At 42.3% G+C, this 15,205-nt stretch overlaps 1 protein-coding gene across 7 annotated transcripts in view; it reads left to right on the forward strand.

Moving 5' to 3' along the window:
- Nucleotides 1-15,205, forward strand: part of Ae2 (anion exchange protein Ae2) — a 228,046-nt gene that overhangs the window by 191,413 nt on the left and 21,428 nt on the right. For all 7 annotated transcript variants that reach the window (XM_084591397.1, XM_084591398.1, XM_084591401.1 and 4 more), the window contains 6 exons: nt 829-980; nt 7,706-7,832; nt 7,912-8,109; nt 8,712-8,819; nt 11,021-11,213; nt 14,546-14,746. In XM_084591397.1, coding sequence (XP_084447523.1) covers nt 829-980; nt 7,706-7,832; nt 7,912-8,109; nt 8,712-8,819; nt 11,021-11,213; nt 14,546-14,746 — 979 coding nt within the window. The remainder of the gene's footprint in view (nt 1-828; nt 981-7,705; nt 7,833-7,911; nt 8,110-8,711; nt 8,820-11,020; nt 11,214-14,545; nt 14,747-15,205) is intronic.

The raw sequence follows: 15,205 nt of genomic DNA on the forward strand, positions 1-15,205 counted from the left end.
TGCGAGTGAAAGTGTACAAGGAATTAAGGCAGCATTTGTTAGGAGTACACATTGAATTTTGAATGTAGAGCCAGCCACCCAATTTTTTGTAAGTACGGCACAAGTGTCAACCTGCTAGCTTGTCTGTGCCTTATCATGGCGTGGCAGAACTAGTGAGAATACAGTGTGGACAAGTTTTTGTCGTCTGCTGGGCTCTTCCCACCATCATGACCCAAGTCTGGCCACCTTGTTCCCTTCGTCCCTAGTCAACAGCAGCTGTGTCAGGAGAGGAGAGCAGCCAGCTTGTGAATGAGCTACTGTTCAATTTGGTTTTGTGCATGTCGCTTGCTTTTACTTTGCTGTAAAATGTATTGTAAATGCACCGTTGATGGCAGCATCTTTGTGTATAAATTGCTGCTGCCCAGCCAAATTCCAACTGCGCATGTTTTTTTATTTCATTTTATGTGGCATATTTGTCCTGCTTTGCATGTTTTGTTCACTGTTTTCCAGTGTATGTGCAATCTTGGAAGATATGGCTGGGGAAAAAATGCGACATAGTTACATGTGCTTGTTATCTCAGTTCATCCTGGAAGCTGAACATCAAAGGAACCATGGCAAGGGTTGTGTTGTGCTCCTGGGAAGAACCTTGTGCCATGATAAGACACTGGCAAGCCAGTTGGCTGACTCTTGCATGACACTGTTAAAAAAGTGGCTGGTTCTGCAGCCTTGTGACCAAGGTGTGGCATTCTTAAAAGCGAAAGTTAAGATATTGAGCACAGAAATGAGGTATAAAAACTATTACGGGCATAATTCTTATGGCTGTTTTATTGAATTGTGGACGAAACGTAGGTTGTCGACAACATGGTGCTGACAGAGCAGATACCACCAGAGAGCCACGGTGCTGTTCTGCGTGTGCTTCTGTTGCGTCACCGGCATGGTGCTGAAAAAAGCCTGAACACTTTCCTGCGTCGGAACTCATCTGGTACATTTACAGCACTTAAGTGAGTATTACTTTACTCCATTTTTACACACCCCGACGCGCTTGACTGGTGTGCCCAATAATGCGGGAATGAACCCCGGCTGCGGCGGCAGCTTTTCAATGGAGGTGGAAAGCAAGGTGCACGTGTGCTGTGCGATGTCGGTGAACTGTAGGTGGTCAGAATTTTCAGAGCCCTCCACTATGGTGTTCCTCATAGCCCGAGTCACTTTAGGATGTTAAACCCTATAAAACTGTACCAAATCATTTTCACGCTAGGTGAATTGCACCTCCATTATTTGACCTCTATCCGTTGATGTTCTTTCATTGTGGCAAAGTGAGGAAGCATCAGCTTTGCAGTGCACTCCAAGGCATGTGTTCTGATTTAAGTCTCTTCTGGTAGCTCATAACTCATCGGCACCTTTTTGCCATTCACTATGCAGCAGTCGATTCCCAGACTCAACTTCTGAATCATTCATGTGTACTATTTAATGCAAGTCTGAATAAATTTATAACCACCAGAAAAAAAAAGGTAAGTTAGAACTGAGAGCCAAAGAATGCATAAACCTGGTGCAGAAGCTCATTTAGGGCGCTTGGCTACTGGGCCGGAGTAGTTTTGGGTCTGATCAAAGCTGCAGCAGGCACTTTCCGATGAAAACGATATGCAAAGGTCACTCAATTTCTACGCAATATCAGCGCATGTTGAGGATACTCAAGCAGTCTAAATTAATCTAGAACCCTCCACTACAGCATTGCTTTCGGAAGTTGAGCCCCACATACCACCGAGGAGTTAATGCCACAGCATGCACTGTGAATGCTGGTCTGGAAACTCCCGGGTAAGCTGCTTTGCAACCACACTTAGTCGTGCATAAGAAAAGGGGATCCTGGTGCTTGAGTGGGTGCTGAGTGTTCGGACTTTCAACTCTTTCATTACCGTGCCTATTCAGGTCATCGCCGATTTCGACATGTTGGAATAGTTTCTTGTGCACCTAGCGCCACCCATTGGTTAGTCTATCTAGGCAATGCACTTGTAGAACCAGTTTAAATTTTCCTGCTCTGGGGAGACGCTCCGATTTTTGACGGACCTTTTTGAGAACTGTCGTGTGTTGCTGCTAAAGAGAGCATGGCAGCCACGCTTGGAAAAAAAAAAATAAATAAAAACCTGCCACTCGTGGTAATTCAGCAATAACATGAAAGTTTTGTGATCAGGACTTCCAGCAAGTCAAATATAGAATAACATTGTCGGCTTTGTTATTTGACAATCTTGAGTGGTGATAATTACCTAAAAATGGCTCTGGCTATTCACTAGCGAGCTTTGACTCTGAGTCTGGGTGGTTTTATTCCAAGAAAACGCATTTCTCAAGGTCCGCTGCATGTCCAAAATGTATACCCGGCCTTTACAGCCAGTTTACGGCAGTTTTGGTTTGGTGAATCGCGAATACCAGAAACTGCTTCACTGCATGGCACAAGAAATGAGGCCATTTCCACCTGTAATTTTTTTTTTTATGTAGCTGAAGAATGGCACTGTACAGATAGTTTATTTTTTGAGACAGTGTTCCCGGGTCATCGGTTTTCAAAGTGTGTATTCTAAATTTTTTTTGTTGATAATGTATCTGAAGATATCATGTCTTTTCTATATTATTTTTATCAGCTCGCCACAAAAATGGCAATTTTCCAATTTTTTGTGTTCCCTAATAAATTTTTGCTCTGAAACATGTTTTTGGAAAGAGCATTTCATTATGTGCAATTTTATATGCTGCAACATGTGCTGCAGTATTATTTGTACTGGCAAAAAAAATATCTTCCGAGACCTATGAAAAACTTGCATTTTCTCCCGGTAACGAAACAGTTAAAGCCCATTCAGGTTCCCCGCTTCCTGTAGATGGCATCTTCAGGCTGACCTGACCGAGGAAGATTGGCAGTTGTCATCTCCTGTCCTCCCATCCATGTTTCACTTGCTTGTTTTCTTTCCTGTAACTTCCCTGTCTTGTCCTCCTCTCATGGCCTCTTTTCCTGGCTTGAGGGTATCCTTTTGCATTTTGCATTCTACCTAGATGTTTGGTTTAATTGGATTGTGGAGTTCAGTGATTTACGGCAAGACATAGGCTACTATAGGGAGCCAACCCTAAAGTTTGGCTGCACTGCTGCAGCGCACGCTCCTCCCCTAATGGTGACAGCACCTTGGCTGATCGTGAAGTGCCAGATGCACACACTTTCTCTGTCCATGTGCTGCTTGGTGCACTAGTCTCCTCTGGATCGCAGAGGATGCAAGTGGACGCCCACTGTCAGTACCGTGCAATGATTATCGTCTGTGGGCAGTTTTGTGATATTTGAAGTGGCGTTGCAGCTGCCTAAAAGCGGAGATGCGTCTTGATTGTGTTGCTTGCTTCCCCTGCGTCTTGCTTCCCTCAGATGATGCATTTGCCTACTGGCTTTATATATTATACAGTGAAACTCTAGGTTGGCAGGTGGTAGGAATTGTATATGCAGGTGAAATATTGATGGAATAGGTCAGGAATCTACAGTAACTGGGAAGTAATAGAAATGATACATCACTTGCAACAACAAGCGAGAGTTCGCTCGCGGTCTTTCAATGTACAATTTGCACTTACTCGGCCCTCGTAAACTGGCAGCGCCTACAATTTCAAAGGCGAAGGTGGCAGACGCCACCCCGTACACAAAATTCTGTCATGCATACAGGATAGCGGTACGGCTCCGCAGATTACAACCCTTGCACTTTGTAGATCCTGGCATGACCACGCAAAAGCGATACCCTGTCGAAGCATACCAAAATGGTGTGGCAATATGTTATCCTATTGCTCGGCCATGATTGCAAAGCAGCCAGGTGCTTGTCAGGCATCATCTGCAGGCACTTGGACATAGCTTTTTGTTGTGCACGGATAATAGAAATGATGCAGAAGACAGAGGCGAGATATGATGTGGTGGGACATAAGCAATGGAACTGAGATGGACTGTTTCACTGCTGTGATACTGGTTTTTCTTGAATAGCAAGATGTTATATATCGGATGGCGCGATTCTGTATGGCTTCAAGGTCAGCGGCGACATAAGCTTGAGATGGGTGCCAAATGGATGACGCATATTTAATTTCGGATGAATGAAAGTTATGTATGCTAGTTTCTTTATTTCAGGAAATGCAGCCTTCAAGTTACTTTTTAGGTAACTGAGTGTGCGTGAGGCTTCTGCGCAAATGTTTTGGATGTGGGTTACCCATGATAGTGATGGTGTTAGGTTGAGGCCAAGATATTTGTAGGATAATGCAGGGTCGATGAAAACTAAGCCAATACTATACTGTTGCAGATTCACAGTGCGCTCTCTTGTGAACGACATAGATTTGCACTTGTTAATTTTTAAGGGAAGGAGGGACTTACTACACCCAAGAGGCGAGTGTGTTAAGATCGATTTGAAGCAAAGATGAATTGTTGGTCTCATGAATCACTCTGTATCTGATGCAATCATCTGAAAAACGCCGTAAATTCGAGTTTATGTTAAAAGGGAGAGCATTAATGTAAATGAGGAATAGAAGCAGTGACAGTCAGGCGCTTTGAGGGACCTCTGCCTTATATTGGTGAGGGGTGAGTGGCTATCCTTTGCGGAAGTGAACTGCTTGCAACCTGAAAGAAAATTTTCAATCAAGCGGATTAGATTGGTAGGAATTCTTACCAATGAAACCTTTTGAAGTAAGTGGTTGTGGGGGGTGCAATCGAATTCTTTCGAGTTATCGAGGAATATAGCATCTACTTAAAGATTATTGTCCATGGATTCGAGTAAGTCACGTATGAACTCGACAAGCTGTGCTTTACATGACAGGTGCTTCCGAAAACTATGCTGGTAAGGACAAAAGAAGTTGCTAGATTCTAGATGTATCATTAGGTTCGTAGATATCATAGACACATGACACCATGTCACCGAGTCCTGGGTGGTTCGTGGCGCAGTCATAGCTGGTTGATGTCGTCGGTCAATTTAGTGCAGGCCTTCACCTAAGAACAGCTGGGAAATCTTTTGCTGGTGCTGTCGAGATGCGACACTGCGTCCTGTGTGGTTCATATGGCATGAACTCGGGTGGTCGCACCTAATTTTCTCAGGCCAGCAGATGAATGAACGGCCTGTGTTCATTCGCATGCTGCGACATCACAAAATGCGTTTTTGTATTTTGTCCATATCAAAAAGTGGCAACAGTCATTCAGTGCCATTCGAGTCAGCAACCTGGCGCCAAAGCGAATAAAATACTGCAGAAAAAGTAACAGAAAAATACGACTAGAACATGAACACTGCGAAAGCATGTATAGTATCAAGACACGAAAAAGCAAAAATGCATTCGTGCTGCAGATTCATTCTAGGTAGCCTTTTAATTTTCACTTCGCATATCACGCAATTATTCTCTCTCGCACACAAAAAAAAAACGCTGACGAGATAAGCGTGAAATACCCATTCTTTCACAGCGCTTCGTAGCGCACACACCAAATAAATCTATCACAACGGCCTCACAGTGCAAGCGAGTGCTCGCGCAGAACAAGTTTCTTTCACACACAGACAGAGTAGGCATGAGCAAGTCTGCAGGAGAGCAAGTCAACATGCCCTGTCAGTTATGTAGAGCTGCTTGGAGATGGCATTGTTCACTAGTGCCCCACGCTGCAATGTCCCCTATAAGGGATAAGATCTGTGGATTAGTTTATCTGGGATTCATTATAATGTGCACTGACATTGGACATCACACAGGCACTGTTTGTGTTGCACTTCCATTGAAAGGTGGCTCCAACAGCCAGGGTAGACATTCAGGCCAACATAGAGCGTGCGAGCGAGGTAGCTTGGCAAGGTTCCCACTTCATTACAAAGACAGCAACACTGATGGACATACACTGTTTATCAAGTTTGATACTTGTTCTAAGTATGATGCAAAATGTGTATAGAGTGCGTGAAAGAGCCACTGCACAGTGAAAAATGCAACATTTGGATGCCAATATTCATAATAATGTGGCAATTATAAGTGTCTTTAACCTTTCTGCAAACAGTTCTGAAATACAGTGGTGTGCAGCACACCACTTCAGTGACCACTATGCACTGGTGCATGAACAACACCAAATTAAAGTACATTCAAGAAATTACTACACCTTTTGACTTTGTGGCATGGCTATTAACCAGTCTGTTTTTTACTCTAATTCAAGGAAATAAGTCCAATTCTAGTTTAACCACATTGCAAAGAAATGGCAGTTCAAACTCAGTTGTCATAATTTTTCATAGCATACAGATTAATAACGACGGCTCAAGCATACCAGTTTATTTTGATGAAAAAGAAGCGAATACTGTGAAGACACGCAGGACACATAGGAGATAAGATGTGTGACTACCAAAACTAGCAGCTCTTAAAAATAACAAAACTGTGTGCATACAAGGCAGCAAGGGGGCTAGCTAATTGAACATATGTTGGTTGGTTGGTTGATCATGCTGCACTAGGAATGACGAAAAAAAAAAGGAGTTTTATGTATTACGTTAGTCTTGTCATTCCTGGTGTAGAGTGCTAATTCCATCAAAACTGTGTGATTCATAGGCACACTTGAGCATGCAAGACTTGCGAGGTTGGAACATACTTAAATGATGTCGCCCAGCATGTCTAGAAAAATGTATAGTATTTTGTTTTGCTGCAGAGGAGACTTGTTCTGCCCTCTTCAAATGTAGCAGACATACCAGCAGCATTTGTGAAAGAACCCCTAATTTTTCTTTCCTGGCTTCATTAGTTTTTTTTTTTTTTTATCCATTACTAAGCACACAATCATCTTTTGCCATGCATTATTTGTGATGTAGAAGAATGGCAACAAATTTTGACCGCTGAACTGTCGATTCCTCCAAGTAATAGTGACAAGTACACTTTTTTTTCTTTTTCTAAGTAGTTAGTCTGTGCAATATAAGGCATTTTTAACTTGAGTGCTGAAATGACACTGACTTTTTCTTTTTCAAAATGATTTCAGAGGCAATCTCTAATGTATGCATGCAAACACACATGCATGCACATGCACGCACACAATGTCCTGGCATACACAATGTGGTCTACAGTGCAAACACTGTTTACACTATTTCTAGTTGTGATTGCTTTTTAATAAGACAAATGGCCCACTATTGTAGTGCTGTGTCTAGGTTTTTTTTTATTTATTTATTTATCACTGAGTCTTGATATGGTGTTGATTAGATTTATGACTGTGCTTATGTCAGTTCTCTGTGTATGCCCTATCCGACTGTAAGGAAGTGAATGAATGAATGAATGAACTGTTTAATTAATTAAAGGGAACTCACAAAGATTGTGACAAATGGTCTTTAAAATGATGCAGTGCAAGCAGTCTGGGTTAGCTTCAGTTCTCATCTTGTGGAGATAGTGCTTGGTGTATGTGATTCTAAGCTCTAACCATATGGCACAGAGGCCCATGGTGCACTAATGCTGGAGCAAGCTAACTGAGCTCGTAACGGTGGGGTTTCCATAAAAGTAGCATTTTTGAGAAGCGATCATTCAGTGCAAGCTGCCATGCGGTTTCTTGGGAATGATGTGAAGCAGGATCATACCTTGATGCAGGTTTATAATTTCACCTGCCATTTAAATGTGCATATACAGGGAATCCTATTTCAAAGCTTTTCTCAATTTTTCACAAGTTTGGCTTGCAGGTCATAGCCATTGTGGCAGTGCACAGAAGGACGAGATTCGCTAAAAGTGGTCGTTCAGAGAGTATATTTTTCTTTTGCAGGTCATTGCGCTCTGCTTCACTGGTTAGCAACTTCACATCTTCATCGCAAGACCATGTAAATGGAAATGCTGGTAACCGAAGCATGCCGCTGCTTACTGCAGACACACGCATCTCCATTGACAAAGGGGTAATTGATTGTTTCTCCAACAACTAACTTCTACAATGTGTCAAACTGCAATTGGTATTTAACATAACCTGCATTGCAGACACGCGACGAGACTGAGCCGTTTCTTCCTGGGTGTTCCACGGATGATTTGCGTAAGCCTGATGCCAATATCCTCCGGAGAATACCCGAAGATGCGGAAGCGACCGCCGTGCTGGTGGGAGGCTTGGATTTTTTGGAGCAGCCCACCATTGCCTTTGTCAGACTGGCACAGGGGCAGGTGATGCCCAATCTGATGGAGGTGAGCAATTGCTTTGATGCCAGTGCTGCTCAACAACCCTACCCTGCTGCACTGAATTTTTGATGAGAGGTTATGATGCTACACACTGCATCTGTATTCGTCTCTTCATTTCCAGTCAAAGAGCAAATGGGACTGGTCGAAACACAATCGAAGCCAATTTGAACCCAGTCAAATTCCACTTGGTTCTGCATAATTGTGTTTTGATAAGTTTCATTATGTTTTTTTTGACTGCATCGATTTCTTTGCGCATAATTCAGTTGTTAGGTTTTGGAATTTCATCTAATGGTTTAAAATATATGTTAGCATTTGCAAATATGATCACAAAATTTCAAATGTTTTGGCACAAGTCAAGTCAAAGAGAGAGATGTTTACATTATAGATCCTTTTTTCATGTGATCAACAGTTCATGTGTCAAGAGAGCCACACAGATTTCATCTGTGTGGCTCTCTTTGGTCGTCTAAATTTGCGTTGACCGAGGCCGCAAACTTGAAGATGTGCCCAAGACAGTCACATAGCGGCATTACCATAGCCACTCCACTATCCCGACAAGTGGTTTTTGGCCTCAAAAAAACTTGCGCTCTTTGGTACTGTTTTTCTTGCAGGTCCCCATTCCTGTGAGGTTCTTCTTCATTTTGTTGGGCCCAACCAATGCTGATGATCTGGACTATCATGAAGTTGGTCGTTCAATCTCGACCTTGATGTCAAACAGGGTAAGTTTCCTTATACATTTATATCAGTGTAAACTAATATTCACACATCACAAAAATTATGCGCAAATTGCATATTCATTTGCGTCAGGTGATTTAGAAGTGATAGAGACAAATGGAATAGCTTCATAGAATCGCTGGTTTAATTTTCAAATGCTAGTCCTTTCTCTCTCTGTATATTAGAGGAGTCATCAAATCCATCATTTATTTAATACTGACTGTGTATCAAAGAGGAAATCAGTTTCAAAAGAACATAGGTGGGTGATTAAGTACAAACATCTGAGCAAGGGTTGTCAAACTGGGTTCTGCAGAGCTCATCTCCTTGAAATGCTTTTTAGGTTTCCCAGGCACCTAAATCCACTAAAGTTTTGACCCCATGTTTCCTATACACACTTTAATTTGGGATTATTCGTGCGGCAGTTTCTTATGGATTACTGTTTACCATACAGCCAGTTTTAATTAAATTTGTAGCATTTTTTGAAGGCCTGTGCTGTTGCATGCCCCTTCCGGCATATATTTTCTGGGGTGTAACATGCACTTTTGTATAAAACATGCCCCTCATATTTAAAGGTTTTTAATAAAACATTTGGTATATAAGACGCACCCTTGTATAAGACACTTCTCAATTTACCCAGGTTAGGCTACAGGACTTACTACACATGCTTGCACGACCATCGCGAAACACTCTGTTCAGGAAACAAAACTCATTACTTGCTAATGGCAGGAAAAAAAAAAGAGTCGACACTCGTGCCTAAATGTACTCTCACATAGTGAGAGCAGCAACACTTTATTATTACTCAAATCCTTGAAAGGCTTCATCTTCAGACGCACTGTCAAAATAAGTGCGCCCATTTCTCGCGGCAGTGCTAAGGCATCCTCTTCGAGCTTATCACTGTGCTGATCTTCGCTGCACTTAGGCACTCTGACAGACGTGGCAAAGCACATGCAGGAAGTGGGAAACACATCTGCAGTAGCCACCAAACAGTGTTGTAAATCACAACTGGAAAAGTGAGTCGGCTTACCCCGGCTTGTCTTGGCAGTGTGGAAAGGGCGAGGAGCGTGGATGTCGCCATATTTTGGCATTTTATATTAATAATGCTCTAGGTGCCTATGAGGTGACCGTAGCTATTGTAATGGCAGAAGTCGTTCCTGCCACCATTTCGCAATAAAGTTTACCTATGAATGCTGCACAAATCGACAAAAGAAACGTATGTAAGGTGCACCGTTGTATAGGATGAACTACCAAAATTTTTGTAAAAAACAAAAAGTATACACCTGAAAATACAGTATATATCGGGTAGGAAGGGATAGAAACACAGAAACCAAGATGCAGAGGGGTTGGATCGTACTGTATGAAAGCCGTTTGGGGTATCTTAATATTGAGATGACTGAGAACAAGGCTGTTAGCCTTTGTTTAGTCTCATCATGTCATGGTAAATAGCACAAGTGTTGGGCAAAATCTTTGGCATTGAAACGTTGTATGTTTGTATGCATAACTCAACTCCACTTCTTCCTTTGTTTTTTGCAGCTCTGTACTGTTTTATATGTTTTTTTTTCTTAAATTACATATAGCAAGTGGTAGGTTTAGAAATTCACGTACCTGCTCCTGAATAATCGAAAATATAGGTGACAATTAAAACATGCTCTTCAAAGTTTCCGACTCACTGGATTTTCTGCTGGTCATATGCGAGGCTACTGCAGCACCCTTTGTACTGCTAAGCTCCAAGAGGTTAGGCTGAATTTCTTCAAGAGGTTTGGTGTAGGGATGCCATAACCACCAGGGACCTAACTGAAGTGCAGTGAGAAACTCAGCTGTCAAGTCCCAGCCTGGATAATCGGCATAGTCTTGTCAACTGGACTAGGGAATGGCTTGGGCCTACGGCTTCCTGGACTGAGGAAGCTGCCCTCCTTAGCCGAATATTTCATGCCTGCTCTGAATAAAAGTATCTCTCTCTTTTAAGAGGTTTGGAGTGCTGGTGGTTCAAAGCAACCCATATGGCAAAGCCCAGGATAGATCCTGTGGCCTGGGAACCTTTGAAAAGGACGGTAATTTAATTTCATCAAAGGTTGTAGGGCCTATGTTCACACAATGTTTAATGTTTTGATTTGATGCCCATCAGTCATGAATGTATTTATGGTGTATTTTTTGCATGAAGTTCATATGATTATGTTTATCTCTGAGCCAAGTTTCTATTTGTTCTCAGACCTTTCACACAGCAGCGTACAAGGCAGAAGATCGGCGTGACCTTTTGCGAGCTATCAACGAGTTCTTGGATGACAGCATTGTCCTCCCACCTGGTGACTGGGACAGGAAGTCTCTGCTACCAGTTGATGACCTGAAGAAGAAGTACGAGGACATCCGCAAGCGCAAGATGCAGGCAAAGAAGCCGGCTCCCCGTTAGTCTGTTTTGGAATTGGTTCAAGGCTGCCAGCCCCTGTGCGCTAATGCTGGTGGGCATGTGCATTTGCCTGCTCCTGCTGACCTCCTCCTGCAGAAGCAGAAAAAGTTTGTGTTCTAAGGAGCTCTAAGGAGTTCACTAAGGCGGAAGTCTACTGCAGTCTGTGAGCTTCGTACACGTCAAATGCAAGCAGTGAGCAAGACTACCTATCTACTCGTATGAACTTTGACCATTGCATTTTTGCGCAATAGCCTAAGGGTTCCGTGTCATAGAAAAGCTGGCGTCATCGTTGCAGGTGTCGAAATAGTTGGCAGTGAACAAAAAGTCATTGGTAACGGGAGTCATGATATCACAGCCGCATGACCTTGGCAGAAATTTCAAACACCCCACAGTGCTCACTTTAAATGTGATGTCACGCGCAAAATGAAACTGATTAGAAGATGACATGTAAAGCAAATTAAATGTCACCATGTCTCTCATGATTTAACCTTGTTGGGTGATTTTCACTGAAAGAAAAATTTTAGGTATTAGCCAGGATTTGAACCTATGACCCTTAGTTTGCAAGCCAGACACACTACCAACCAAAGTGTGTAAGGCAGCTTGTATGTCGTGGGAACAAGCGGAGGTTTGTATATATGTTGTGCAGTCCTTTGCACAATGTGGTGTCTTAAAGGTGCACTAAAGAGAATTGAACTCCGCTTTTTTTTTTTCCCGCAGGAACCTGATCTATACTCTCTGAGCACAGTGTTGCGAAGTCGGAAATAGAAAACTCTCAACAGGAAGCCCCAAAACTCGCTAAAAACCACTTTATTCAGTATTTATATTAAAAGCTACATTTTACACAGTTTACTTTGTTAATTTGCCTGCAAACCATATAACTTCTATTAAAAAATATATTAGAAAGCATTCCTTTTTGACTGGAAACTCCAGGCTATAAATATTTTTGATTTCAAGGAATATCCCTCCTTTCCTTCTGTAGGTTTGAATTAAAGGTGCTAAAGCACTTTTTTGCTGCAAAATGCCGACTGCAAGCACTTTGACTTGCAACAAAGTCTTCTGCTTCATCTTGGCTTGTCGAGCATACTTTGGGGCATGTGTCACCGGTTCTAGGCACTGCTGCCAACGTGTGCACCTTCATATCATGCCAATCTTTGGAATTACGCTTGTGAGCAGTTAGTAGCTTGAGAAACATTCTTTCTTCCTTCGCAGTCCGGTTCGATTAATTAAAGTCGTCATTGCTGTTCACATGAGGTTCCCTGTTTACATTTGATAATGTTTAATGGACTGAGCATGCGTCCAACCTCTGCCTTCTACCACAGTGGCATCAGCATGGAGAGAGCAAACTCGGTTAGCTTGAAGAAGGGATTTTCTCGGAGGCATCGCTGTACTTGTTCACTTTGTCTCAGAATGCAACTGCGCTCCCACAGCTGTTGCAGCTAACAAGTTTGGCTTCTTTCATTGCAGTGGAATGGCAGCGATTTTTTTCTCGGGGTTCTCATGAATTCCATTGGAGGCACTGACGACTCTTTTGCTCCACAAAGAGTGTTTCTTTGCATTTGGAACTTTCAGTATCCGGTCTCGAAATGTAGGGTCCTGTAGCTGCTCTTTCCTGCATTTCTGCACATACTTGATGGGCCCCAGATTGCTAGACCTGCATGCCTGGCAGCAGCAGACTCGATGATTGCATCAAAAAGTGCCGCATAAATAGATTCAAGATGTATTGGGCATGTTCCAATATCCACCACCTTGACATCTCAGTGATGTCATGTGCTCAGAGTGATGTTCTCTTGCAGAAATGAATATAAATTTAAAGAACTTACGATAATTTAAATAATATTGTAGGACCACCTAAACAGCCATAAAAAAGCTCCAACAAAAGCTAAAGGCTGCTCAAAACCCTGCCTCCTGAATTGTAACATTTTTGCCCGCTAAACAGTGTAAATTTAGCGGGGAAAACCACTAACTTGGCCACACTGTCCGAGCATTCTTGTGAACGTTAAATTATTGTTCTGCATGGTGCACTTTGATATTAAAATTGGACAAAGTCCTGGCTCCCGCCATTTTTCTTTAAGATGAAAGCCTTACTCGCCTTATGAGTGGCGTGAGCAGGAAACAAAAGATATAACACAACTTCAGGTCAAAATTATGAAGCAGTCATTCTTTGTGCAGCGTTAAAGGTGGTGTCGTATACCATTTCGTTTCCCATTTACCATCTGCTAGATAAGTTGGAGGCTAGTTTATTGCGATAAGAATTCAAAATCGATGACATAAGTGCCTGCAATTGTATGCCATTAATTGTAAGCGTAGGTGTCCACCAGCGCTGAGACATGCAATAATATGCCTTTGCTTTCCTCAAAAAACAAATTGGCTAAAGATGTTTAACACTTTGCACCAAACTCTGTGCCATTCTCTCAAATCTAAACCACCATGCCAAACCAACAGTGCTTTCACATGTCTCACCAGGCGGCTGAAATTTCCGGAATCTCTCGTAGCCTGAGCTGCTTTAGGACGTTAAATTTAATAAGTTTTTTGAACTAGTCACAAAGTAGGCAGAGTCAACCAACAGGCCTTTCAGGCAATTGCATGATGGCTCGTCACTCTGCCGATGACCAAGTAATACGCAGACTGATCTTCAAAAACATAATCCACTTGTAGTTCACAAGTATAGAAAACTGGGCGAGTTGGATTGGATTCATTTTAAAGCAGCGCGAAAACACAAGACTAAAAGGAACAGGAGACGACACAAGCAAATAATCCACTTGCTTTGGGCTTGTTGTTTCGGTGGTGTATTCTGTCAACTGCAGATATGTAGTGAGTTTATGAAAATATTAACTGTTTTCAAAAGCATTAATAAAGATTACTTAGAATGTTTCTTTATCGATTATATCATTCTTATTAGCCACAGCAGTGTGATGTTGAGTTTAATGTAAGCAAACAGTGCGACCATATTTTTTCATGGACATAATTTGTGGTTGTCTGCGGCTAAAACTGTATTTGCGGAAACCCAAAACGCAAAAGCAAGAAAACTTTCCAGAGTGCTCTTTAATTCACCTTTAAGACTGTATACTGCGTAACTAGGGAGGACCGCATGCTGCTTTTGCATCATATCCTTAAGGAGGAGCTCAAGTGTTCCCATATTTTTTATTAGTTTTTTGTTCTCTCTCTTCTCTAGAGGGTAAGAATGACTCCTGGCTTTTTGCTTTGGAGTGAGCCAGAATGGTTTCTTAACCATGATGGGATTTAGTTTGAAGGATTTCAGTGATAAATGGGAAGCAGACATTGTGGGCACCTGGTGATTTATATTTTGTTTGCTTTCTATCTCTTTTTCAGCCGTGGAAGACAAAGCTCCACAATATGAACCACTAAAACGCAGTGGCAGATTGTTCGGTGGTCTGTGCAGTGACATCAAGAATCGGTACCCTTGGTATCTAAGCGATTTCAAGGATGCCTTGGATGGCCAATGCTTAGCTACAGCCATCTTCATTTATTTTGCTGCGCTGTCGGGGGCCATCACTTTTGGCGGCTTGCTAGGTGAGGAGGCTACAGTGGAGACTGCAGATGTGTACATTTTCAGTCCATACGTGCATAGCTGCCAACCTTACCAATTTTTACTGTCCGATTGTACAACCACTGCCCTACATCTCCTGATCAGTTGTCTCTAAGTGCAAGAATAGTTTTTGTGAACCCAGAACTGTGGAATTCGCAGTTTCATTGTAATGACTAGTATCGCCATGAATGACTGCACCATCAGTATCATCAGAGCCAGATTAGACTAAAGTTGCTGTGGCTTACTACATTTCGTGCTTCAGTTGCTTGTGTGTGTGTTTCATGTCAGCTAGGCTGCCTTTGTGTGGCGCACAGTGCAAAGTTGGAAAGAATTCAAGTATTTTAAACCCCAAGAAGAGATACTTGCAGACGTTTTTGCAATCTCATAATTGTGACTTTCCATGCTTTGTGGCATCGAGAAAAGGTGGACATTTTAAAACTATT

Source organism: Amblyomma maculatum, chromosome 1 (genome assembly GCF_055883805.1).
Source record: "Amblyomma maculatum isolate TAMU_Amacu chromosome 1, ASM5588380v1, whole genome shotgun sequence".
In the NCBI taxonomy this organism is placed as follows: Eukaryota; Metazoa; Arthropoda; class Arachnida; order Ixodida; family Ixodidae; genus Amblyomma; species Amblyomma maculatum.